The sequence below is a fragment of the Coloeus monedula genome (assembly GCF_965178545.1).
Source record: "Coloeus monedula genome assembly, chromosome: 2".
NCBI lineage: Eukaryota > Metazoa > Chordata > Aves > Passeriformes > Corvidae > Coloeus > Coloeus monedula.
Window position 1 is genome coordinate 101283914 of NC_138782.1, and position 26289 is coordinate 101310202.

General features: G+C 34.9%; 1 protein-coding gene across 2 annotated transcripts in view; it reads right to left on the reverse strand.

Moving 5' to 3' along the window:
- Nucleotides 1–8521: 8521 nt before the first annotated feature.
- Nucleotides 8522–26289, reverse strand: part of PXDN (peroxidasin) — an 87490-nt gene continuing 69722 nt past the window's right edge. For both annotated transcript variants that reach the window (XM_082276820.1, XM_082276819.1), the window contains 5 exons: nucleotides 23818–24026; nucleotides 15581–15701; nucleotides 12956–13088; nucleotides 11945–12058; nucleotides 8522–11308 (listed from right to left, as the gene is read on the reverse strand). In XM_082276820.1, the coding sequence (XP_082132946.1) occupies nucleotides 11186–11308; nucleotides 11945–12058; nucleotides 12956–13088; nucleotides 15581–15701; nucleotides 23818–24026 (700 nt within the window). In that variant the 3' untranslated portion in view covers nucleotides 8522–11185. The remainder of the gene's footprint in view (nucleotides 11309–11944; nucleotides 12059–12955; nucleotides 13089–15580; nucleotides 15702–23817; nucleotides 24027–26289) is intronic.

Genomic DNA, 26289 nt, shown 5'->3' on the forward strand with positions numbered 1-26289 from the left:
TGTCAACAGCATCTAGATAACTACAAATGGTTGTTCTTCCTACTGGGAGTATATATAAATACAAATTTACTTTTTATGTTAGGAAAACAAGCAGTTAATGGTCACTCAGAAAATTTGCCACAGGGTAACAAGATCACTGGTGATTATCATATAAATCTTTTAGTAAAAACATCCATGCAAACTAGATAAGGAATTTGAAGACAGAGAGTAATGGTATATCTAAGAAATACTTTGCTTGATTCTACCTATGCGCAACTTTTTACAGGGAAATCTCTAGTTGAAATTCTTAAATGGAATTAAAGCTTCCTTCTTTTGGAGGAAGGGAATGAAAATATAATTCATGCTAAAAAGATATACCTATCTTCAGTCAGAAGAATTTGAATTCAGCTGTGAAATTAGCCCACCTCTCATCCTTCATTAGATACGTTTATGAAAGGGGCATCTCTACAACTTTATCGAGAAGTCTTGACGAAGAACTTGGAAGAAACAAACTTGTTGAGGATGATTGAACACTGCATGGCTGCAGAAGCTGTAGTGTTTTGAGAAAGTAGAAGCACATCTTGTCTGATTCCATATTTGCCTGGGAAAATTTAAGGAAAGGAAAGATGCCAACAGGATGTGGAGACAACATTTTCAGATGAATTTAGGATGAAGATTGTCTGAGAAGATCAGAAATTCTAATGGAAGGTGGAATTTAAGACTCATCCAACATCTCAGAAAATTAAACTGATGAAAACTTATTTCTATCTGCTAGCAGAGACAATATGCTTGTCTGTGCCTTGTCTGAGGATGATTTCTAGTTCCCTGGGGTTCAGTGAAATTCTGGGATGTTCTATAATTGCTTTCAAACTATATTAACTGGCATTTTTCCTTCAGTTTAGTTTCAGATGGGTAATCTGATGTTCAAGTGATTTGAGGTTTTGTTTTTAAGGGCCTAGGCTGACAGGAATTAAATATGCACAAGTATGATCTCACTAATTCTTCACATGCCTAACTCCATCTACATGAGAGGAAGGAAGAAAGGACAGGGAACTCTAAATCTCCACTACAGAGCAGCTGGTAGGAAATGACAGGCCCTGCAAGGCCATTATCAGCCACTCCCAGCCCTGGAAAACCTTCTGTCATAATCAGATCATCTAAGAGTCAGCTTCCACTTCTGGTTAAAAGTTCATGGAGGTGTTGTATATGGTAGATTTGTCTTCCTTTGATCAACCAAACTCTTACTCAAAATAAAGGCAAAGATCACCAAAATGACAAAGAGGGAAAGGAAATAACACATAAGAAGGAACAACAGTAAGCTTTCTATGAGACACAACAGGCCACCAGTGAGCTTTGGAGATTTTCAAAGTCTTTAAGAGGCCTCCATTATTATGTCTTTCTCACAGATGGGGGACTTAAATATTGAGAGCATAATTAATGCCTGAGCGTGCCAAAAGCTAACTCAAGAACAAAACCAACCTGTTTCTTATCTTCAAGACCATCCTGCCTTCAATCAATTGTTCCAAATCTAGCCGCACAATAGTTAAATGTTTTTCCCCTCTGTCTACCTTGATCCAGAATATTTTTTATGATCAAGATGTCAAATAGTATCAATGTAGAATCCAACAACTCTGGAGACAGGAGGGTGAGCATCTCCATTAGCCAAGTCTCCTCTCCAATGTGTTTGAGAGGAAAACCTCCTCCTAAATTCCGTTTAACTGCTTATGCTAACTCACAGCTTGACTGGTAGAGCTGAAAACCATTTTCTTTGTTTCTTATTCTAGTTTGGGCAACTAATTCTACCTCTGACATTTACTTTTTAAAAAACATTTTATTTTAATTCAATCATGTATATAAAACACATTTAAAAAAAAAAGGATATATTGTGCAGACTGTAGAGTACTCCCAAACAGTTCATTTCCACTTCTCAGTACACAGGTCTCTGTTGCCTTCAGGTCAGAGAAACAGAATGGTAATAGAAAATAGAAACTCCAGTTAATGAAAAGCAATGAATATATGGATAAATACGTAAAAATAACTATTAATATCAGATACTAGGAACAAGACTCCTAATCAGGATAATACTATGTGCTCGTTTTGGCTGAAGTAGAGTTAATTTTCTTCCCAGTGGGTGGTATGGGGCTGTGTTCTCGATCTGTGCTGAACACAGGGTTGACAATATAGAGATGTTTTGGTTATTGCTGAGCAGGGCTTACACAGAGCCAGAGCCTTTTCTGCTTTCCATGCTGCCACAGTGGTGAGGAGGCTGGGGCTGAACAGGAGGTTGGGAGGAGACACAGCCAGGACAGGTGATCCAGACTGACCAGAGGGATATTCCAAACCATACAACATCATGCTCAGTATATCAAGTGGGGGGAGGAAGTAAGGAGAGGGAACGTTTGTCTTCTCAAGTCATCATTGTGTGCGATGGGGCCCTGCCCTCCTGGAGATGGCAGAACACCTGCCTGACGTTGGGAACCAGTGAATTCATTCTTTGTTTTGCTTTGCTTTCCCTATTAAACTGTCTTTATCTCAACACATACGTTTTCTAGCTTTTTTTCTAGCTTTTACCCTTCTGACCCTCTCCCTGAACCCCCTGGAGGGGGAGTGAGTAAGAGGCTGAGTGGGGCTTGGTTGCTGGATGGGGTGAAACCATGACATCCTGTCATGATAAAATCATTAGCAAAGGAGTATACAATTTATACACAGTAATTGCAACTTATTACCTAAACCCACCTGCTTTAAATACTGCAGGTAGTTCTTACATGGTGGTATTCTTTTCACAAAGAACAGGACTTTCTAGATGATGAGGAGTGAATCAGCATTTACATAAAGCAGGTATGATGCATTTAGATATGCTGCAACTCTTGAAAATAAACAATTTAATATATATTTATTTTTGTGCATCCTGAACTCACTTTTGGGTAAATTTTACCATGGACTGGACAAATTAATGTCTTCAGGTTGCTTCAGGGATTATTCCAGACTCTGAGGAATTGAATAGGGTAGCTCAATGTTCAATGGCCATTTTTCTCCTCCCAAAATTGCATTCTATTTAAACCACCTCAAAAAATCCCTTCCTTCCATTTTTCCAAACATTTCTTTCAAAATAATTGTGAATTGTTGCCATGTTTGGACACTTCACAATGGTTGTTTGGCAAAAGGTCTGTCAACTCCCTTAGGAAACCAGTCCCCAAGGGATCATAAATGCTGGTTTTCTCTTACATCCATCCTCTTTGACAGAACACTTTAGCGAGGATTTTGGATCACTTGCTTAGGTACAGGGTCACCAGTGTCATGCAATAGAGAGTCATGTGGACTATAGAGGTCACTAGATAGGCAAAAGAAATTATGTGCAATATATTAGAAATAAATACACATAAAAATAAATACACATACACATACTTAGAAATAAATACACATAATCACTACAGTCACTGAAGATTTTAACTCATATTAATATATTTCATAATTAAAAGAAAATACATGTAATAAAGGAATACCATTTTCAGTGGACATTTCCTTCCTGCCTACAGCTGGAAATTCATGTATTCTGTATAGATATTTTAACTAATTGGCTCTCAAGTTTACAAGACAAAAGGGAAGGCAATCTCTGATTGCCAGAGGTTTTATTCAGGGCCCAAGAGAGAAAAGTATTCATGTAAGTCATGGTCCTGTGCATGCTTCCTTGGTGTGCTGTGCCAAGACTGATGTAAAAAGCTTTGGGAATCTTCACTGAAGACCCGAATGTGCTGAGATCTGAGATAGCAGCCATCATCCTGACAGTCTGGCAAGCTGTCTAGAAGAATTCTCTGAATCTGCTGGGAAAGTTAAAGTATCCTCTGAAGAGTGAAGGATTTCCTGATATCTGGCCTAAATCACAAAAGTTAGTTTTTACATGGATTCCAATTTCCTTTGTAGCTAGCACTCACAAGGATGGACCTTGTGTAATAAAACCTACCTACAAAACAAAATTTAAAAATATTTTCTAGGATAGTATCACCAAGCTTTTTATTGGTGTCCTGTAAAAGGAATTCATTTAGTGAAATCTTGTCTTTAAATTGTAGTCACGTATTATCCCTGGCAATCTTATTAGGGAAGATTTCTAGAAACTGCTTCCCTAAGACCATACCTTTTTAAGAACTTAAATTGTAAGTACTTAAATATTTTTCTATAATCCCATAGGAAAATTAAGGTGATGATTTTAAAACAGCTGAAATGAGCTGGCACAGTCACTGGCATCAACTTTCTTCAGACCAGACTTAGTACTAGAATCTTGTTTACTTTGCAAGCACCTGTGAAAGTAATACTGTAACATTTTCCATGAAAGTCTGGGATTAACAGTCTAGTTTGTATTTAGTAATAAGCAGTCAACTAAGTCAAGATTTGGTTTACAAAATAACTGTGTCATTGTTGTGGTTCCATTTTCTTCGGTTCTGTCCCTTTTATATTTACTATTTAAAGTAGTAATTAATTTTAAAAATACCATTTAAGCAACTTTTCTATGCATAACTATTCTAATAGTCAAAATAATAAATATTATGGATTTTAAGATGGTCATAGTTAAATACGGCTAATGTGAATGCTTCTACAAGACAGGTGAGATGGTTTGCAGTGTTTCTAGTGGAAAAGAAAAATCATAACCAGTAATTCAGCACAGAACAGAGACATACTCCTTTCTAATAGCTTGTAAACAAGTGATGCCACAAAACCCACCAAGACTGGTACTTACTTGCAGTGTTAGTCTCAACAGAGACACCGAGGCTTGAATGAACTCAGGTCTTCATCTGTGTCTGAGTAATTTTCCAGAGCTGTGGTGGAGTTCAGAGGCGCTGGGAAGTTCTCACATCTGCCAACCATGGCTGTTCTGCAGGCCAAGGCATTTTATTTTCCAGTGGTGCAAATCCAGCACTAAAATATGCAAAATTCCTGACCACAGCTATAGCTTCATGTAGCCCAAACTCTTTAAACTTCTAATATAAACAGTTTCCCCAGCCATATTTTTCTGCTCTTTCATAAGTGTGGGCTATTCTTGTTTTAATCTAATTTAAATTGGAGACAGAACTAAGGTCTGCAATACAGGGAAGCTGAAAGGGAAAGGAGAGACAAGATTATCACTAGGAACACACAACCTGCACTATGTGCTACTACAATGTCAGTCCTAACTTTCTATCAAAGCCTCTGTCTTGTACCTTTAAATAGTGCATCAAGAGTGAAGCAAACAGCAGCAGATATGGGGAATAAAAAAGCCAGAGACCATCACCAGCTTTTTTTTGTTTGTGAACATCTTCTCACCACAGAAGGGAAGCAGCAGCTCAGCCTTCATTTGTTTTTCCTTAGTTTCTTATTCTCTCAAGTGTGGTCAGTCATACTTGGCTAATTATTGCTACAAAGAATCTACAAGATGGATTCACCTGTAGCTGCATCAGGACATCTATACCAGATTAAATAACTTGAAAGCTTAACTAAATTACTTCCTATAAAGAAAATTAAAACAATTACTGATAAATCTGGCTTACTTTCTAGACTTATTTATCTGCTTAGAGTAACATAATTAAATGCAAAATCATTCATGGAGGAATAAAGAATGTGACTCCTGCTAAAAAAATTCAGGCCTATAAAATAGCTAAAAGCGTCTATAAGATCTGGCTGAACATGAATACTTGGTGTCCTTTAGTTAATCTTAAACTGCAAATGGCACCCATCTAAACCTTGTAGTTTTCAAATTAAGAAAAAAGAAGGCTGAGCTATTTTAAAAGTGAAACTATGGGTTGGGATGAGCAGTTCAGTAGCAGAATACAAAACTATTGCAGGCTGAATTTTTTTTTGTGAAAGTAACCTCCTATTACACTTAAAATTATGGTGGTGCAAAACATCTTAAAAATTTTCATCAAGACAGGAAGTCTTTTTAAGTCACTATTCAAACACAAGATAGTGTTTTCATGTAAGAAACTCTGGACGAATTGAGTTTTTTAGACAAGGCAACAGTGGCTTCTTGACGCTTTAAAAGTCTGTTAATCTAAAGCAATAGGTAGGAGCTATGCCCCTTTTTACCACCTCCAATGTGCAAAATCCTTGAACTAAAAAAAGTAAGGTGATGTTTTCTGATATATGTCTGCAGATCAAATAAAAAATACTAGCTGCTTGTGAGGTAGGATTTGGGGTAACAATAGCATTCCACCACAGAAAAAAAAAAAAAGAACATAAGATGAAGGTTTTAAAATCTACATTAACATTTGCCTGTAGCAGAAACAAGCTGTCCTTTTCTGACTGCAAGGCACCTATTGTTTGTTATTGCCTGAATTGATTGTTGATATAAAAGAAAACCAAAGTAATCTCACAGCAAAATTATATACTCTCAATATAAGAGAATAGCTTGGCAACATGTAAGCCTGTATGCATTCATGCCAAGACATTTCAGATGGAAGAAAACATTTATTACACTTCTACAATGTCTCCAGTCTGCTGCAATACCTTCCAAGAGAGCTATTTCCACAAAGCCTAATTAAAAAAAAAAACAACCTTTTCCATGACAGCATTTGAGCTTTTAAATAAAAATGTAGATTGCTAAACAACTGATTTTCACCCAGAGGTAGAGAAAATAATTGATTAAAACAGCTTGAGTATTCCGTCAGCAGCTGGAATTGCTCTCTATACATGAAAGTTGTCACACTTACCTCTCAGGTGTAGCAAGAAGATGGCTTTCTACAAAGAGTGACCTAGGAAAGAGCAAGCTCTCAGTTTGGTGTCTCCCAGCAGAGTTCCATGGAAGTGTGAAAACTGTGTTACTGAAATCCATAACTAACAGTGCCAAATCTGTCACCCAAGCCCAGGAACCCCAGTATTTCCCCAGTACCCCTTTGGGCAATGTTTTTAACTGGCTGACTCTGAGTCCTCCTCTGAAGCATTTCATTCAGGCCTCTCTTGTCCTTGTTCACCAGACAGGACCTGCCATTCTGGGTCAGGCTGATGATTTGCTCCAATAACCTTCAGTCCTGGGTTCATATTTAAGTCCCTTAGCTGTGAAAGCAGGCAGGACAGGAGAAAAAAAAAATTTAAAACAAAGATCTTCATTGCAAAAGAGGCAGTTCCTCAGAGTGGAGGTAGGGGACTAAAAGCATGCCTTACTATCACTAGTAGCTAGCTCAATAAATGGTGAAATTGCTTCCCAGTGCCTCAGGACTCTCTATTACAGTCTAGTATATGTGTTGCTTTGGTATAATTAATCTGTTCATATATCCCTAATGAATTTTTCCATCTGCCTGAAAAAATTCAAAAAATTGGCGAAATCTTTCCTTTTTTCTACCTGCCAAAACAAAGCAACAGTTTATTTCCTTTTCTCTGGACAATTCCTAATTACTTTATTTTCCCCCTCTGCACACCTTTTTCATGCTTATCTCTACGAAAAGAGACATGAAGCACTTTGCCATTTCAATTCTTGGAATGGCTGCACATCAGATTAACCACTTACCGCATCTCATAAAGATATAAGTAGATAATGAGATTTGTTTTGACAACTCAGCACATGACTTGTGAGAATGTAAAATTGTATCACTGAGGGAGGCATCAGGAAGACACAAACGTCTTTACCGAATGCAACAATTAAGTTTATTCCTTTCTTGCAGGAATTGCTGTTCTATTTCTGAATCTAAATAGATACTCAATTCAGAGCTTTTCAGCTAAACACAGCTAGCCAGATCTTCTTGTTACTTAGACATATCTGATCTGTACTGTGCTCCATCTGTTAGCAGGCTGTAATTCTTAAGCCCCATGAAAGGACTATTCGTAACACTGCCAGCTGGATGGCAAATACATCAGGCCCAAAAGAAAAGGAGAAGTATGCTGGAGGTGCAGAGGCTTCCTTGCCATGTCATAGCAGGGTAAGTGGGGAAAAAAAGAAAAGTAAAGGAACTATGTAATGAAAGACAGGACTCGAGGAAATGGCATGAAGCTGAGTCAGGGAGGTTTAGGATGGGTATCAGAAAAAGGTTCTTCACCCAGAGGGTGGCTGGGCACTGGAACAGGCTCCCCAGGGAGCCTGACAGAGTTCAAGAAGTGTTTGGACAATGCCCTTGGGCACATGGTGTGACTCTTGGGAATGCAGGGCCAGGAATTAGGCTCAGTGATCCTTGTGGGTGCCTTCTAACTCAGCTGAGTATATGGTTCTATGAACTAAGCAGCCAGGACAATTGCAAAACAACAGTCTGATATTCTTAGTATGTCTGCTTTAAAGTATGCTATTAAACAATGCTGCCTTTTCATGACTCAGTACAATCTCCTGATTAGGTACATCATAATGCAACAGCTGGTCAGAACAGTATTAGTATCTAGCAATTTATCAAAGCCTATTTTTTGGAACTTCAGCAAATAATCTAAAAAATAAACGTACAAGAAGAAATCACTTGAAATTTACTTGGAAATGTGGCCCATTTTATTTTAACTGAAAAGCATTCATTATACAGTGCAAACAGCTCTTTGGTAAATTTACTGGTTAAAATAACAACAACAATGACTTTGTTTTAGGTAACATTAAAAAAAGAAAATAAATATGTAAAATTTGCATCATATTACAGCAATATTCTCACAATGGATACTGAGGAAATGGTCATCTAGCCATTGGCCACTGTTTCAGAAATGTTAAAATCAACATTGATTCTAGAGACACTGCAATAAAACTGAACTAGTACAATCCATGACTGATTACATTTTACTGTGGATAAAGACCTGGTTTTCCTGATTTATAAGCAGATGGATGGTGGAAAATAACTCAATATTACACTTGTTACACTTGTTTAAGCATATCCAGACTCCTAAGCCCATTTTATATACCATATGAATAAACAGTGAACAACGAAGAAAACCTCCCACTTTACTCTGGAGGCTGGAGAAAAGGAACAATCAGATATAAGGTACTATTTTACAATGTATAAATGGAAACTCTCGTCTCCTATAAGCGGAAATCTTGAGAAAGTTTATTTAATGCAAAATTGAAAAGGAAGAATGCAAGTAGTAACCAGTTGGATGCACTACTGCCTTATTTAACTGTTTGGACAGTTAAGTTACATTTGGTTTAGCTCTGCAACCCTTCCTCTTTGAGGAACTTCTGCTATAGGTCAATGGGAGTTCCATCTGAGTTGGAATTACAGGACGAGACATGTGGTTTGGACTCTCAACAAAAGTCAACAAAATACCAGAGTATCAAAGAAATACAAGAATGACAATTTTTAGGAACCATATGATACTCAAACATGCTCGTCACACACAATTTCTAGAAGTATTAACAAAGAATATTACATAAAACATTGTATATAAAATCAATTAAAATATTCTCAAAAATATAAATTGCAATTCCATGTGTACCACACACCTTTAACACAGCACTCACATGTACATATTGCTTCCACCATAGCATGAAACAAAGTTTCTGTAGTAAGCTTTAAAGTTACACAAAAGTTTGAATGTGTGTCATGGTAATAGTTTATCAAATTAGAAATTATTAATGTTAGTAGAGAAATTATGTGCCAAAATATGATAGTGGATTTCATATTGCTGTGCTAGGTTAGTTATTAGATAGGTATTTGTTCTACCATGCAATAATTAAGTACTCAGTCTGTTTGCATAATCTGAAATATTTAACATATGAAGGTTTAATTTTGTGCAGATTTATTTGATACCCCAATCTCTGTCCCTTGAATTTGAATGCTTAAACTCAGAAGTCAGTGAATTATGCAACTAGCTCTGGTTCTAGCTAGTCCTGATTTAGGACTAAAGGACAGAGCAATAACCTCTAGCAAATTAAGTATTCAGGGAAACAATCAATTCTGAATAAACACAAAAAAAGCTGTAAAATGAGGTATGATAGTTGTCCTTCACTCAATATAATTCCTGGTCAAAAATATGCAGTTTGCATTCTAAAAAGTACATAACTTTGAAATGCTAGTGTAGACATATATTCTATAATGTTCAACATTTAAATGGGAGATGAAGTCCACTGGCAGACCATTTTTAACACGAATGACAAAAATATTGAGGTAAAAATATATATTCATTAGATGAAACTGAAAAAAAAAAAAAATCAAATACCTTATCAGAAAAAGTAGTCAATCCACAATTAATCATGCTGCTTGATTTTGATTTTTCTTTTTTTCAACAGTGCCACAATATAATCAGGAACATATGTCTATTGGCGATATGTACAATGAATCAGTAGGAATCTTTGTATACAAAATGGCATGTGACATCTTTTCACATTTTCAAAACAGGGCCATACAATTACAAGAGCTGATCTGAGATCAAGAGAAGCATGCTTTAAAATTGACCTGGATGGTTATGTTACAAAGATTTAAAATAAATGAAACAAACAAACAAAAAAATGTTGTCAAGTAATTACGTATGTTTTGACAAAAAGGATTATGTTAATTTTTAAGATCAAATGCTACTCTGTCATGCATGTTTCCCTAGAATGAGGAACACTGTCAATTACATCTATAATACACATTCAGTTGCTTTTTCTTTCTTCCAATTACAGTTATTTATATTTCCTTACTAATTCTAGCTTTTTTTGCTTTGAAAATTTTGATTTATTTTGCTCCTTGAATTAAGGAAAGGATGTTGAAAGGCATCAAGTAGCTTTGTTTATTTCCGTGCTGGTTCAGACCCAGCAGTAATAGTGTGATTTAACAGAATTTCCATGCATTGATGTTTGCAGAAACTGGCCTGCTGTGGCATTGCTACAGGCACAGTGACCTTGTGTTTTCCTGGCATTTTACTAAGTAACAGCAAAGAGCTAGTATCAACACAGACTGGTACTAGAAAGGGATGGTAAACTTTTAATGTTGCAAAGTAAAGACAGGAAACAAAGTGTTTATTTCAGAGTAAATCCTAAACCCAGTCATTTTGGGTACCTAAAACTACCTGACAGTGTTCTTTTAAAGTAGCACCAGTTTGAGTTTCTCTAACCTGAGAAGTATAACACACAATTAACTTTGACCTTTTTGCTAATTTCCCTTTCGTTAAGTTTTGCATTGTGATTTACCTTCATGGGCAGAAAATAAAATGATACATTATGTTATACTGTTACAGCACCATTAGAATATTGTAAATCTTGGTTTCTTGCTGTTGTTAGGACCGTAGTTACCTGTTTTTGCCATCAGCAGGCACTGATATGATTTGAGGAGTATGCACCCTAAATTCTTAAAAAGGAGACTTATGGCTTCTTTTTATTAGTATTTTGTTGTAAGCAGACTGGACAGCAATCTCCTTTTCCCTTCACAGGTGCTTCACAGTCAGCTGGCGGGCATGATTCTACAAAACAGGTAATCTGACCAACCTGTGCCAGGAAAAAAAATAACAGAACAAAAACATACTTAGCTACATATTCCAAACAAGAAATACACTTTTTATGTTATTGCAGAACATATTCTCATTGATTCTCTGTAAGAACCTGACTAATACTATAACCCCACATGGTTTGTTTCAATATCAACTTACTTTGAGAAGGTTAAGGCACTCTCTGTATTACCACATCTTTTTGATAAAGCAGCACATATGCTTTTGTCTAACATTCAGGTGAGACTGGGGTACCAAGCACTAACATACTTTTTTTACTACCTTTTAAAAATTTTCTCTCTGATAGAAGAAAATTACAGTCTAGCACTAAGATGAACTTTTATTGATTTTTATGCTTTTTTTTGGACTTCTTCATTAAGCGTCTCGCTTTGCAGTTAATTTCACCCATATAGCTTTACATAAATGAAAATAGAAATATAATAAAAATAGATAATGGCTGGATTGAATGTCCAGGGCAGGAATATCTGAATAATATAATTTTCTGTACAAAATAACTGAAGATCCATAAAAAGAAATTTGCAAGTATTACCCAGAAATTAGCAGGCACAAAACTGGAACTGCTGGTTTAGAAACAGAATTATAATTTCTATCTCAAAGTGAATTTCCACATACTTACTTTGCATTCACACAAAGTACAAGGGTCCCTTTTCCAGGTTTCATTGCTGGAATATGATTTACCCTCTTCATCAGTGCAATCAGAATTACTGAGGCGTGATTCAAGTTTTTTTATCTGAAAACATTTTAAAAAGTAAAGTAACTGAATCAAAGAAAGGTTTTTATTCGTGTAAAGTATTCTGTCTTTTCCCTTATGCTACATGCTATATAATCCTTGTTATACTTGTTTGGGTTTTTCTTCTCACTACTTAGTTTTTATAATGCTAAAAGATTAAAAACAGGTAAAACATATGGAGATAGTCTTTCAAAAGAAAGCTAACAGAAAATACATCTTTCCTACCATTGGAATATTCACCTAGAGCATACAAAGATTAAAAACCTACATGTTTCATATACAGAAAACCAAATTTAAACTGTCAAAAATGTTTTGGAAAGGAGGTGAGTTTTAAAATTTCTTTTAAACACCTTAATTTAGAATATTTACTTGAATTTTTTATTAACTTCTGTATGGTGTACATTTTAAAAATGGGATTCCACTATGGCTGAATAGAGTTTACCTGCAAACATTGTGAAGTCTTCTCTAAGTGATCTAGATTTTACCTACAGCTGTAGTCTGGCATATTACTTCTTATGAAGTCTACATTTTAATCATTGCTTTACACAGATTGTATAAGTTTCAAATGGTAAAAAAGATTTTATTAAAACAACACACAAATTTTTAGAGAAGGATTAATTCTGTGTTTAGTATACAATGGTTACACGAGGCTTCAGGTTCAAAAGTCAAGAGGGTCCAGCTGTAGAATATTTCAGTATGATTTCAAAAGAACACAGAAATCAAGAATAATAACACACAATGTTCTATGTTGGTTTTTGTTTGAGATATTATGTGGTAGGTTTTGTCTGCAGGGGATGTCTAAATATTAAAAATGTAAGACAGATGTTAGGAAAACATTATTAATTAAATCTACAATTAGACTTGATAGACTAGAATTAGTTGATGATAGTATCTTACCTGATTTCTGAGGCTTGAAATAGTTTTTTGCATTTCCAAAACAAATTCTTTGAAGTCATTCACTGCGAGTACATTTCTGTTTTCATTAGATGCTGATGTGGCATTACGAAAATATTTACTCTGTTTCACAGAACTAAAACAAATGAATGCCAAGTCAGGATATTAATCTAACTCATTTTTATTTGGCTAGATATTCTAGGACACTTAACAAAAGTGTAAAAAAAGAGCAACCAACAAACGTAGGAACGGTATGAACCACAGCAGCACACAAGACCAGCTGGTGCTGAAGACAGACAGGACAGGTGAGCTCTAGATTACTGTGAATATCACTAGCAACAGAGAATTTCTTATACTTAGAAAATTATGTATTTCATGCAGGGCTACACACAAAGTTGTCACCAGTGACACTATAGAGCATCACCTTAAATTCATCCCTGAGCCTCCAATATGAAAGCAGACTAAAAGGAAAGAGTCTTAAAAAGTGTTCCATCTGATATGAAATTCACATTTCACATTCTGAACCATATTCTTCCTCTACAGGCTTGTTAGCAGAACATGTATTTTAAGAAATATGACTTTAAGAAGGAGAAAGTTTGGTTTCATAAATAAATGAGAAGTACTTCTAGATATGCATATTTTTTACTAACATTTGACATCAATACTGCTTATAATACACAAAAGCTAAAGTCTTTTGTCTGCAGTACTTTCTAGTTGACATCTCATAACAGATATATAACACTAAATTGTGTTAATCAATTCAATCTGTTGATGAGGAAGAGTAACAAAAGGAACTGTCCATAACTAACAATATATTATCTGGCACCACTTGAAAAAACATGCATTCAAAAGCATAGACAACAATAATTTTTAAGTCACTTATTACATTAAGATCCTTGAATCCATTACTATTTTGCAGATCTTTGAATCCATTAATAATTCCAGGCATTACTATTTTGTTAACATGTCATCTCCAGTGCTAAGGGATACCCAAAGAATGAACTGGCAAAAAATTCTCATATATCAGGGCTCAGGATTTATAATCTTTCTGCATAAATTAAAACAGCACTTACTGGCAGGGGTTCAAGCTACTGAGTTTCCCATAGTTTTTCATCTAAATTAAAGAAAAAGAACTCTAAACAACGTAACATGCTCAAGTTCTAGTAAAGCAGCTGCTATTGTATAACAAAAGATTTAATCTTCCCCACCTGTTCAAGTTATTGAAAATCTGAAGCTAAAAAAAAGAGGAGGAAAAAACCCTTCTCACCACAAATGCAATTTAAATAGAACGCTGAGCATGAGAGCTGATGGGAACATTCAATGACTGAAGTTGTTTTAGCTTTATGCTACAAATGAAGTATTGTACATCTACTATTTTGTATTCCTAATTAGTAATTGGACTGAAACACAGTAATTTCTGAAACACAGTCAAACAAGCTTGTCCTTAGATCTAAGCATTTATTTTTTTCTTGCTTTCATTTTTATTTAACACCTTTTACAGTTTTAGAACTATGGGACTAGCATCCTTAAAAAGTGAATTGCTTTTCTGTAAATTTTGCTAGCAGTTCACTTGCAAAGACAGACAAAACATCCTTCTTCAAGGATTACCTGAAAGGAACCTACCTTTTCATATTATCTATAAGCCAGCTTATACTTAGCTGCTGTCTTCTCTTGTCTAAAATCCTAAACATGTAAAGGATATTTTATTTCAGGACAGATTCCTCTCAAATAAGTGAAATATAATCATGGTGTTTCTTCAGGTACTGTAGAAGATACCGTCCAGAGTATTTGAAATTGCTGAAATACATTTAGCTCTTTATGTATCTGTCTAGATGCTTTCCTTGCTGGAGTGGGTAGACTCTACTTCGTCATCACCATCACTCAAACAGAGAGTTTTATTTGTTAAAAGAATGCATGCTGAATAGAAAGAGCTATAATTCAAATGTCTCAAATTTGTTCATCAAGAAATGGTCTGAGCAGAACTCATTTCATGTCGTTAATTCATACATAAGTTTTCATTCCCTGGAAAGGGCAGGGACCCTGTGCAGCTGACAATTTGTGACTGAAACTGTGATTTACTTCCTTGCTGTATTTTGAGGATTAGGTTGTTATAAACAATATTATTAGCACTGCTGTTCTCCATTCCTGCTCTGAGTATTTTGGTACCAGAAGTAATCCTTACCATTACCATAAATTTTTATGCAAGTGAAATCAACACTTGGTATCCTCCTACTTCTACAGGAGAATCTAGAAGCTCCGAAAAGGAGCTATAGAAAAGGAAATAGAAATAATGTAGATTAATTTAGTTACTGCAGGCACTGTAGGAATGTGGCATTTCAAATCCCCAAATCACACTTCATTAATGTTTTTTTTTTTTTCATGAAAACTGCAGGAAGAACAAAAGTACTATACTTATACTACTCACAAAGAGTTTTAAACGAATTTGAGCTTGAAAAAAGTGGTTTATTTTTGTAGATATGTAGAAGTGTCAGAATAAAATACATCAATCATAAACTTGAGAAAGCAGACACTGGAAAAAAAGTGGTATGTGCTCACAAAGAAATCATTCAGTTCCATTCCATTTTGAAAGCAAATGTTTTTTATAATTCTTAAAAAAAAAATTCTCACCTTACTGTTTTGACCGTTTTCATTTTCTTCAGGGGCTTGTCCTCCCGAAAGCTGTAGTCAAGAGAACGTCTCCCCCGAAAGTGATATGAAAATGCATTAAACTGTCCTCTGGTTCTACAGTCTGAAAATGGACAAGAAATTACACATAGACAGTATATTTCAGCAGTTACAATATTTATATGATTTTGCAGTATTTTCTGAATTTAAAGGCAAGTCATACATTCAGTCTGATCCCTCTGGAATTGGTTCATTCAATTCATTGGCAGATGAATATATCTCAGTGATAGAACATTTAAGGAAATTAGATGCAGAGAATGTGATTACCTGCAGACCAGCTTTTTAGTATGAAACAAAGGAATAAATACTATTTTAACAAGCCTATATAGTGCTACTTTAACTATTCTTTCCACTTCTGAAATTTTCACTCTCTTGGCTTTTAATTATTTTCTCCTTTTCAAAAGGGGCAACCACGTATGAAGAAAAACAAAGACAGAAAAACCACTCTGTGGGTTCCTCATCTATTCCAGGCATTATTATTTGTTATTTTTGGTGTCTGAAAGAGAATTTTTAATTAAATTCCAAATTTGCAGACATGCTTTATAGGTTGACAAGTCCTATTTCCAAATCTGAGGAATTTGAAGGTATCACCAGACACTAAAACTATTTCCACCACAGAGTAAAAATCTCAAGCCTGAGACTGACCTAAACCAAAAATCTTCTCCTAAGATCCTAAGAGGACATCTTGACAGGACGAAGTATGTCTTTCTTCCAGTTCACTTTATTTAGCCTTCCAAACATAGTGAGCATTCGGACAGAGTCCCATTTAAAGAAGAAAATGAAAACAAAATAAAACTACAAACAGTACTTGATAGAGGAGACAATGAGAAAATAGAAGTTCTGTCATTTCTCTTCACAGAAGCTTTAAAGCTAAAAGTTATAATGGGCTAAGATGAAGCAGGATCAAGCTGCATGATCAACTGCTAGAAGCAGAGCCTGCTAAAACAGAAGGGAAAGCCTAAATACAGGATGCCACACATTTCTCACCTAAGTCTGGTATTAACAGAATGAGCCATGAAAGCAACTGAACACAGGAAGGAGTCATTTTCCATAATGTTTCTCTTAATTTTCACCAAAACAAATCAGGAAGTCAATAACATTTATAAAGTATTTTTCTGGAATTTAGATTGAAGTATCTTTAGATTGAAGTATCAACAAAAATTGCTGCAAAAGTTTCAAGTCTATAAACAATGCTGAAATTAGCAACTAGAGAAACAAATGCAAGGTTGCTCTGATTACATGAAATTAGGTATCTTGGACTACTTTTAATTGTGTTGGACTTTTACTTAAATTACAATATCACAATTTCCCTGTTAGGAAAGACTTAAGTTTGGCTTAATGGCTTAATATCATTTAGGACACAGAATAAGAAAAGGATGACTGACCGAAAAAAATTTCTGAGATCAAAAACAATATCTACAGATCATTCTCGAACACAAGTTATCCACAATTCCCCTTCCCTTTTCTTTCCTTGTGGTTTGTCCCATTCTTTAATAAATGTATTACTTTCCTCCTATAATAAGAGCACCCACCAAAGAATTATGCGGCATTTACTGCCAGCATATTGTTCATTTTTCATGTGTGTCCCGCTGTTTCCCACATAATCTCCTTGCTGTCCATTCAGAAAGTGAATTCTCAGATGGGAACAGACCGATGTGTCTGTAAGAAGCTCGGCATGAAGGCATTTTTGAACACCCTTAGACACTTCTATATTTAGTATGGTGAGAAAAAGTATCACACTGAAGGGTTCCTGAAGAAAGAACTAATTTTGGTCAGAGGAATTTTTCTCTTAAAGCAATGTGTTGCTTAAAGTTTTCCGGAGTGTCACAAAACCTCTAGTTTCTCTTGGAAGCAATATGTGAAAGGTCTCTGCAGTCCTCCTTTGTTCAATAACTGCTATGGTCATCTTGCATAATAGAGGGGGTTTTTTGGTACAATAACACAATGGCCCATTGTTTTTTTTATTCCTAGGCTGTTTCTTAGAAACAAAGGTCTGAAATCTTGGGAAGGTTTCATCACCTTAGACTGGTAAATATGAGAACCATATGTCCAGTGACAGCTTTACGTACACAGATCTGACTTCCTGTGGTTTTTTTTAAAACTCAAATGTGTCAACTTGCCAAATTAACAGCTCTTGTTCTTGGTTTCTGTTTCAGGTACAACAGGGAGGAATGTCACGGCTGAGAGGTACAGGACAAAATGCTTTAGCTTCCAGAAAGCCTAAATCTAAATCAAGAAATTTCTTGTCTCTTTTTTTTTTCAATTACTTTTAATGAAGAATACTTTACCAGTAGCAGTAAATAAGAAAAATTAGCCTGAAATTCTGCTTTTTTTCAGCCTAACTGAAGTGTCCCAAAATTAACTATACCCATTCCAATTAATTTTCTGCAGAAAAGTGAATGTTTGAAAGCAACCTAAGAATTCTTTTTCTCTATGGACAGTTTTTCTTCCAGAAGTTAGCTATTGTTACACTGCAAGTGTCAAGCTGATCCATTTACAAAATCCCACAGCATCACAGAATCATTTATGTTGGAAAAGACCCCTGATATCATCAGATTCAACCTTTGACCAAGCACCACCTTGTCAACTAGATCATGGCATTAAGTGCCACATCCAGCCATTTCTTGAACATTTCCAGGGATGATGACTCCACCTCCCTGGGCAGCCTGTTCCAATGTACAACAACCCTTTCCATAAAGAAATTGGTATTTCCATTTGTATATGGAAGCCATGTCCATATCTTCTGAAAATCCCCTGTTTCTCACAAGGTTTTAAAAATGCAACTATAATGTAAATTGGATAATAAAATACCTGACAGAGAATTATTGAGCACTCTTAGTTCTCTATGAATCACTCCTCAAAATCGAGGCCATGGAGAATTAATCTAATGGTAGATTAAAATAACTTGAAAGACTGAGGAAATGTGAAGCAAAGCACATATATCTATTTGATACTAGTTTGATTCTCTGAGATCTATTGTAGTGAATTAGGTTGCTCTTACTGTAAGCATTGGTATTAAGAACTTGTAGACATGCCAGTGGGAGCAGTAAAAGGGTGGAGAAACACTGAAAATATCTAATGTAAAAAGATATTTTTTGAGTAGATGTTTTCACAAAGCTGCTACTTAAAAATTGCACAACATAGGAAAATGTTCACACAAAATGAAGCCCTAACTCAAAATAGCTGGTTTTGTTATTGCCAAAATGGGCCACAACCCTTCAGGTTGCACTGCATCTATTCATTTGTTCTATTGAATAAGACTTTCTAACAAAAGATAAATTAAACAGCACCAAAAATGTAATGTGGTGGTCTAAAATCCAACAGTAATCTGCTCAGATCAGAACAGATATATTTTGTATAAAAATTACTTAAACATCTGAAAAGAAAAAAGTATAGAAGGTAGAAGATGAAGTAACAACCCAGACTGTCATCTGCCAGCTGATATACTGGGGAATTTTAAGAATAAAGATGTTTCCTGTAGTTGATCTCAAAGCTCACAGACTGAGCTTCAAGATCCGTCTGCTGTCAGAATGAGAAGGTTCAGATGTTGTTGGGAAAGCAAATGTCCAATTTGTTAATATATAGCTAATGATAGACAAAGGACATTAAAAACATATCATACTTCTGTGATCTGAATAGGTCTTGGATGGTCTGCAAGTAGATTCAGGAGAAACATTAGGTTCTTGACACCAAACCAAAGCAAATCCAACCTCTCCAGTGGAAAAATTAAATAGGACTAGTTGGAGGATTTTGAAAATCAAAAACATGCAGCTTTTGGAATGTAAATCAATAAGAAAAAGTAATTTCAGACAGACTGAAAATCCATGGAAATTTTTAAAATAAAGACCCTAAGAACTGTTCTGCCCACTAGACTGTGGAGTGAACAGTGTCTTAGAAAAGCAGCAAAGTACACAGGAAAGAAGTAAATCCTCCAGCTGCCTTGACTTGTAGAAAACACTGAGATACTTCAATTAGGAGGATTTCCTACCCATGTTAATTTTACAGTCAGTAAACACTTACATAAGTCAAGATTGCAGCCTGACTGTCCTCTAGAGATATCTCTTTATTGCCAGCAGTGGGACTTTGACAGATCTGGCAACTCATTCAGAAGTTTGAATTTAAACAAAATGATTGAAGCCGATTGTTTCCCTGTTGCTTTTCACCAGGGATGGCAACTACTGGCATGAAACTCCGGGTAGCAAAGACAAAGCAATGTCATACATTAAGTCTCTTTATTTTATGTTTATGAATGTAGAATTGTATTTCATGGATCACAGATACCTGAGAAAGATAAAATTTTTTTGGTTTGGATGAAATACAAATAAAAATATTGTCTCAGTAAAATTTTTAATCATGCAAAAATACTGGGCTATATTAAATGTACTTCCATTCAAAGATAAAAAGGATGCAATCCTTAAAATTATAGACCCTGGAACTTTATTTTAGTAGCCTGGTGTAGACTGAATTGTTATTAAGCTAACAGCCACCGTCTTTAAATATAAATTTAGATGTAAAAAGATACATTTGAATGTAGAAAGCAAAAATATTTTACCTGATCAAAGCAAACAAGTTATGTGTAAAGAGGAAACCTTTTCAGGCATAAATCACATCATTTTGGTATTTTGAGTACTTTGAAATTGTTCTTGGTGAACAATTTCCTTTGTCAAAAAAGAACTTCCAGTCTCACACAAAAAGTTCTGCTAACATTTTAAAATGTTATTTCTGCTGTATTCCACAGCCCAGTGCTGTTTAGTATTTTCATTGAAGATTAAAGGGCATAATGAGAAGTGCCTAATAGGAGATTAATGTTGTCAGCAGAGAAGCAATAGACAGCATAATCATTCCTCTGGTCTTAAAATACAGGAGTTCATAAATACAGATCCAGTCTACTGAAAGACCATGTATAAAAGCATTCAGATTAAGAACATGTCTTAACTCTTCTAATGAAATTCAGTGGGATTTAAATATGTCTGATCATAATTTGTATAAGGCTGTATTCCTGAATTAAACAAACAAACAAACAGAACAATATCTGACAGAGGAGATATGCTGTTTGCTAACTGAGAAACAGTTAAAAGAAATCTTCCTAAATAATTTTACACTTATTAGGATGATTTGTATCTTATCTGAATCACTTCCTCCAAGGTCACTGTCTATTGTCCTCCTGGGTCCATGTGAAAACCTCATGGGTTTTGACATTCAGCTTACAAGAAAAACCTCCAAACCAAAACAAAACCAAGAAGTGTGAAACTTTCAAAGACTCACGTTTGAGTAATCATGAAAGCGTACACTGATTACTTAAAAAAAACAAATTCAAGATACATTTTTTGCAGTAAAAAGCCTGAAATAAAGCACCAAAAGTGTCTTGTTTGGAAAATGTGAAGCTTGAGTGCTCTTTGCCCAAATAAAGAGCTGCAGTAAATCCAGCAATAACCCATCATCTCTGACAAGACAAAGAAAGGTAGAAAGTGAAGGAAAGCAGAAGAAAACTTGTGTACTTCAGTGAAACTCCTACTTTTTGCCATCATAAACTAGTAATTCTGTTGTATGATTTGCCAACTGAATTTAAAGTTAACCTGGTTTTGTTATTATAAAGAGGAATAATGCTTTGTTTTGTAAGAAGTAAATACTTGCTTTACTCATAACATCTACAAGGCAGATTTTTGTAACTAAGAAAATTTTCTATTGTTCATATGGAAAAGTATTTTGACTTTTAACAAAACAGGAAGGACAACAAAACCAGACGTGTTTTTAACTGGGCTGAAACAGCTGAACACATGGGTAACTTACGAAACATACATAAAGTACAGAGAGCAGTATTCTGTACTCGAAATTTTAACTTAGGATAATTTTAATTATAAAATCATTAGAAGCATTTTGAACATGGAGAAGGGTTTTTTCTTTTAAATAATAACCAGTAACAAATTCAAATAAAAAAACCCTCACAATGTATTCAACTCAAAGTAAATGCTGTTCCTGAGTGTATGCCCCCACCTCAGAGGAGTGGTGGCCACAGAAGGAAAGAAATTTTTTACATCAGTTGCTTAAACTGAATTCCCACAGAAAACGTCACAGTCGTTCATCCATGCAAGAAAGCAGTTCAAGCCATGCGTACTTCACTTTTTCTTCATTAACCCCTGCAAGGCTTCAGGAGTTCAGAAAAAGGGGATAGAGATAGGCTTTTTTTTTTTTAACTGGTAATTATTTACCCTTTCTTTTGCTTGGCAGTTGTCTAACTGTACTGCATCCAGTGGTACTCTCTGGTAGCAACTTTCTTGAATGAAAATACAAGCTGGGTTGTTGAACACAAGAATACTAAAGACTTTCCAAAGATAACATCTGTTCTAAAAGGACCAGGTGATAACATAACATTTCAAGAATCAACACGTAATTTCTCAGAACAGCCTTACTATTATTTCAAATCAAAATAAAAAATGCATTTGTGAAACTGTCTGTCAAGCTTCATGAACCACAGCAAAGCGAAGTTATCTTGAACTGGCAGAATGTGCTTTATTTATGGTAAAGCATTTAAAGAGTAATAATTGATTTTCTCACAATGTTTCTGGCATATGTCAGAGAATTTTTTAAGGTATTCTGGAAGACTTTGTATTAAAATTACAATGTGTCAATCATATCTAGCTTTTTATAAGCTATTATCATTAATTTGGGAATGGCAAAACTGGTAAACGTTTAAAAAAACCCAAATAACCTACAAAAAACCCCACAAAGCTGTAAAAATTAGAGTAAGGCCTGAAAGATTTTGTATATGGGGGATATTGTACAAGATTCTATTGAAATTTAAAGTATTTATTTCTGCTAGTCTCACACAGATAACTGACATTTTGAACAGAGTCTTCCAAGAAAGAATTTTCTTAGAGAGTGATTTTTTTTTAGACTTGTTTACTGGACAAGACAATTAAGTAATCAGTTTAAAAGCTAAGTTATGCAGTAACTTTGAATAGTAAATCTCTGTCTACTTTTTAAATTGCTAATGATATCAGAGTGTGTTCTCATGGTATGATCACAGCACTTAAAATCCTTCCTCAGTATTTACTGTATCTGTAGCAGCCTGAAGAGATATCTTCCATCAGTTTAACTTTTACCTCCTGCTTTAAATTCTGAGCCATATCACAAAAGAACTTTGTCATCGTGGACAATTACATCTTACCATAAGAGTTAAATAGTCAAGACACTCGTGGAAGATTGTGACTTCTCAAAAATGCAATCCACCAGTTCTTTATTCATGCATATCTTTCAACAGAATATTAAATAGTCTACTCAGCAGTAGTAAACTCAAGAGAATCAGCAGTAGAAAAGATGAAGAACACAGATCTGGATACCTTTCATCAGCAAATCTACAACATATTAGTATTGAAATATATCAGGGAAATAATAAGATTCTAATAATTATCAACCAATACTACCATTATCCTCTCAAATAAGAGCAAGGCTTTTCATACTAGTAATTTGTTTGACAGCAATTTCTCAATAGTCAGAGCTCAAGAGAAAAGTTCCCAAAATTTCTGAGTATACTTTTACAGCCTGGACATGTCATTGAATTTTGTCCAAAGAAAATGGTAACAACATTGTCAGGGAGATCTCAATAAGGAGAGGTCATTGTGATGTTCTCTGAAGCATTTTGTTGTTGCTACTGAAAATCATTCTGCATGATCCAGAAGATTCTCTTGGGAATGGATTCTAACTGTGTTACAGCTGCAGTGAATTCTGATGTATGATGGCTGAAGAGAGGCCACACAGAAAATCTGTGAGACAGAAGCCAACATACAGGCCACCAAGCAGTGTCCTGTGCTTCATGCAGCTAAGTAAATCCTATTTCAGGAGAAAAATAGCTTATTTCTCAGGAAAAAAAAATTACCCCATGCTCCTAACTTTTGAAGGAGATGGCAATGAACAAGAATATTTATCCACAAAAGAAAGAAAACAAGTAAACAATTATCTACACCATGCAATGCTCAAATCTATGCTATTGTTTACAGTGTTTATTTAATATAAAATATGGAATGATTTCCCACTTAACAGGGGCTATGCTTCAGATTAGAATTTGTAACATCTTAACAAAACCCAAAACCCAAATTACAGTAAAATATCTTCTTAAAATAAAATAGACGCTTAACAAACTGCACACACCTCATTGCCCCCAAATCCACCTCTGTACAGACCTTCACAGCAATCTTGCCACATCCTGAGGTCCAATTTAGGAATATCTTCACAGCTACTATATCCATGTGGGAATTCAGCCACCTTAAAGACATCATGTTGTACCCTGGTTATGTTGTCACCATTGTCACATAAAACTCTGGCAAGAGATGTCTGCTTGATCTGAGTGAGCTGAGCAGGTGTGAACACACCCGGGTTTTCATACCATAACCTGTAATCTCACAGAAAAGACAAGTTTGCTAGTGAAAAAAACAAGAGGCAGTTTCTCAAAGATATTTCAACACTGTGTTCAGAATGAAATGAATTATCTCATAAAACCTGTTCTCAACTTTGCATTGTATCAAGAAACTGATCCAAATGCAAAAATGTAAGTTCCTGGTGTCACTTCAGCATTAGGTGGTGTCATGCTCACACTCTGAAAAGGATGAAATCTTCAAGAAATTTTTTGATTTCTCTTCTAGTCTCATTTCAATGTCTTGGGCCTCTCTGGACATGTAAATGGCACCAGACTACCAAGTTAAGGGATCTTTTAACGAAGAAACTTAAACGACCATGATTTCTTTCTGTAGGCAACTTTCCTGTGGTTATGAAAATATTTTGATGGAATTGCTGAGATTAGAAGAATGGTTAATCTCTACCCAGTTTACTATGAAGATAAGTGAGATGATTTAATTTACTAATGATTTTTTTTTCTGTTAAACTATTTTTAAGACTATACTGATTCTGGGACTTTCTAATACATGCTCAGTTAATCTATTATATTCAAGAAGGAAACACTATGGTTTCAAACAGTTCATTTTTCATACATAAAGGGCTAAAATTCTGTTATTAATAGAAAATATAAATAATACATTACTATAAAAAGCAAGCTTCACATGGAAAAGAAAATTTCTTAAGTTACTGTCCAGAATTTGAAAACATTTTACACCATTCTAACACATAAGAACTGCTCACTGTGACATTGCTTCTGTCTCCCAAAGCTGTATCAATACTGATATTTTTCCCCACATATTTTAAACAAAACAAAACAAAACAAAACAAAAACAAAACAAAACAAAACAAAACAAAAAAAGGAGGCTCTTTAAACTTTATGAGAAATCAAAACCAGTCTTAGAGTAACCTTAGAAGAATGGTCAACAAATTTAATTTTACCTATTTAGTGTATCATTTTCATAAAGTATTGGACAATGGCCAGAGAATGTCCAAGTACTAGAATCAGATTCTCAAATTTCCATCTTGACATGAAGTTAGGCTCCCTTCAAATATCACTCCTTTTTCATGCACAGACACATTTGCTTGGCATGGTGTTACAAGCTTTGATCCTCTGCCCACTGAAAAGGCTTTTCAAAAAAGTGAGAGTTGCTTTCATAATGCCTAATAATATTTTACTATTTGCTGGCATGTTGCTTTCAAATATTTGTGTTTCTTGGATAGCTGAATCCCATTTCCTAAATATTCAATGTTTGCCTATAGTTTCTAAATGTTGTTTCAGAAAATAAAAAAAAACCAAAACCAAAACAAAACAGGAAAAAGTGCTTCTGCTGAAAAAATGCAAACAGATACAAACAAAGAGCAGTATAGATTGTTGTGACACAAATAGGTACTTGTCACCAGTAAGTTGGGGCTCATACTGCATATATTTCTTCTCCTTTTACTCTCTCTGCCTCCAGGCACTAGAGTTATATGCTTCACAGATTAATTTTTAAACATATTTTATGTAAAAAAGTTTGGGGGTTCTTTCAAAAAGCATACAAAAAGGTTTGGGTTATTGACTACAAAACTAAAAAAACCTTTATATAACTTAATTCAAGAAAATAACATTACATAAAGTGAATCAAACCTAATTTCCTAATTCTTCCTCTGTTTCTCTTTCATTAGGATGAAATTAATCAGCCTAAGTCTTTGTACTCTCATGCCATAAAAGAACAGGATTCTAGGCCACAAATTATGTTAAAATGAGGGAAACCTTGATTTTCAGATGCTGAACAAGTGCACTGAAAGTGTGCAAAGGATATCTGGCTGCTGTGACAAGAGAAATGATTATTGTCTTCTTTCAGGTACTCTAAAAACTGAAAATGAGAAATTGCTTACAATGTGCATATAAAATAATTTAAAAACAATTATCAAATTGTGTTCTTTGGATTAACCTGTTTGCTTTTAACACTTTTTTGGTGCACAAATGGATTGTGTTGTAGCATGCATAGGGGTTATATATACAGAGTGATACTATTCCAACCTATGCTTAAGTAACAACCACAATTTCTTTGCCAATAAATAATTAAATAACAACAAGAGAAGTATCATGCACTTTTCAAAAAGGTAAGTGACTTGAATATCTGGCAAAAGGAAACTCAGCAAGTGCTGGCTGTTATGTTTTTGGGGGTCAGTATGACATTCACCATATAATAAAGAATCATGGCTTCTAACAATGTTTTAAATGTGTATTGAACATAAAATGGAGGTCTTTTTGAAAA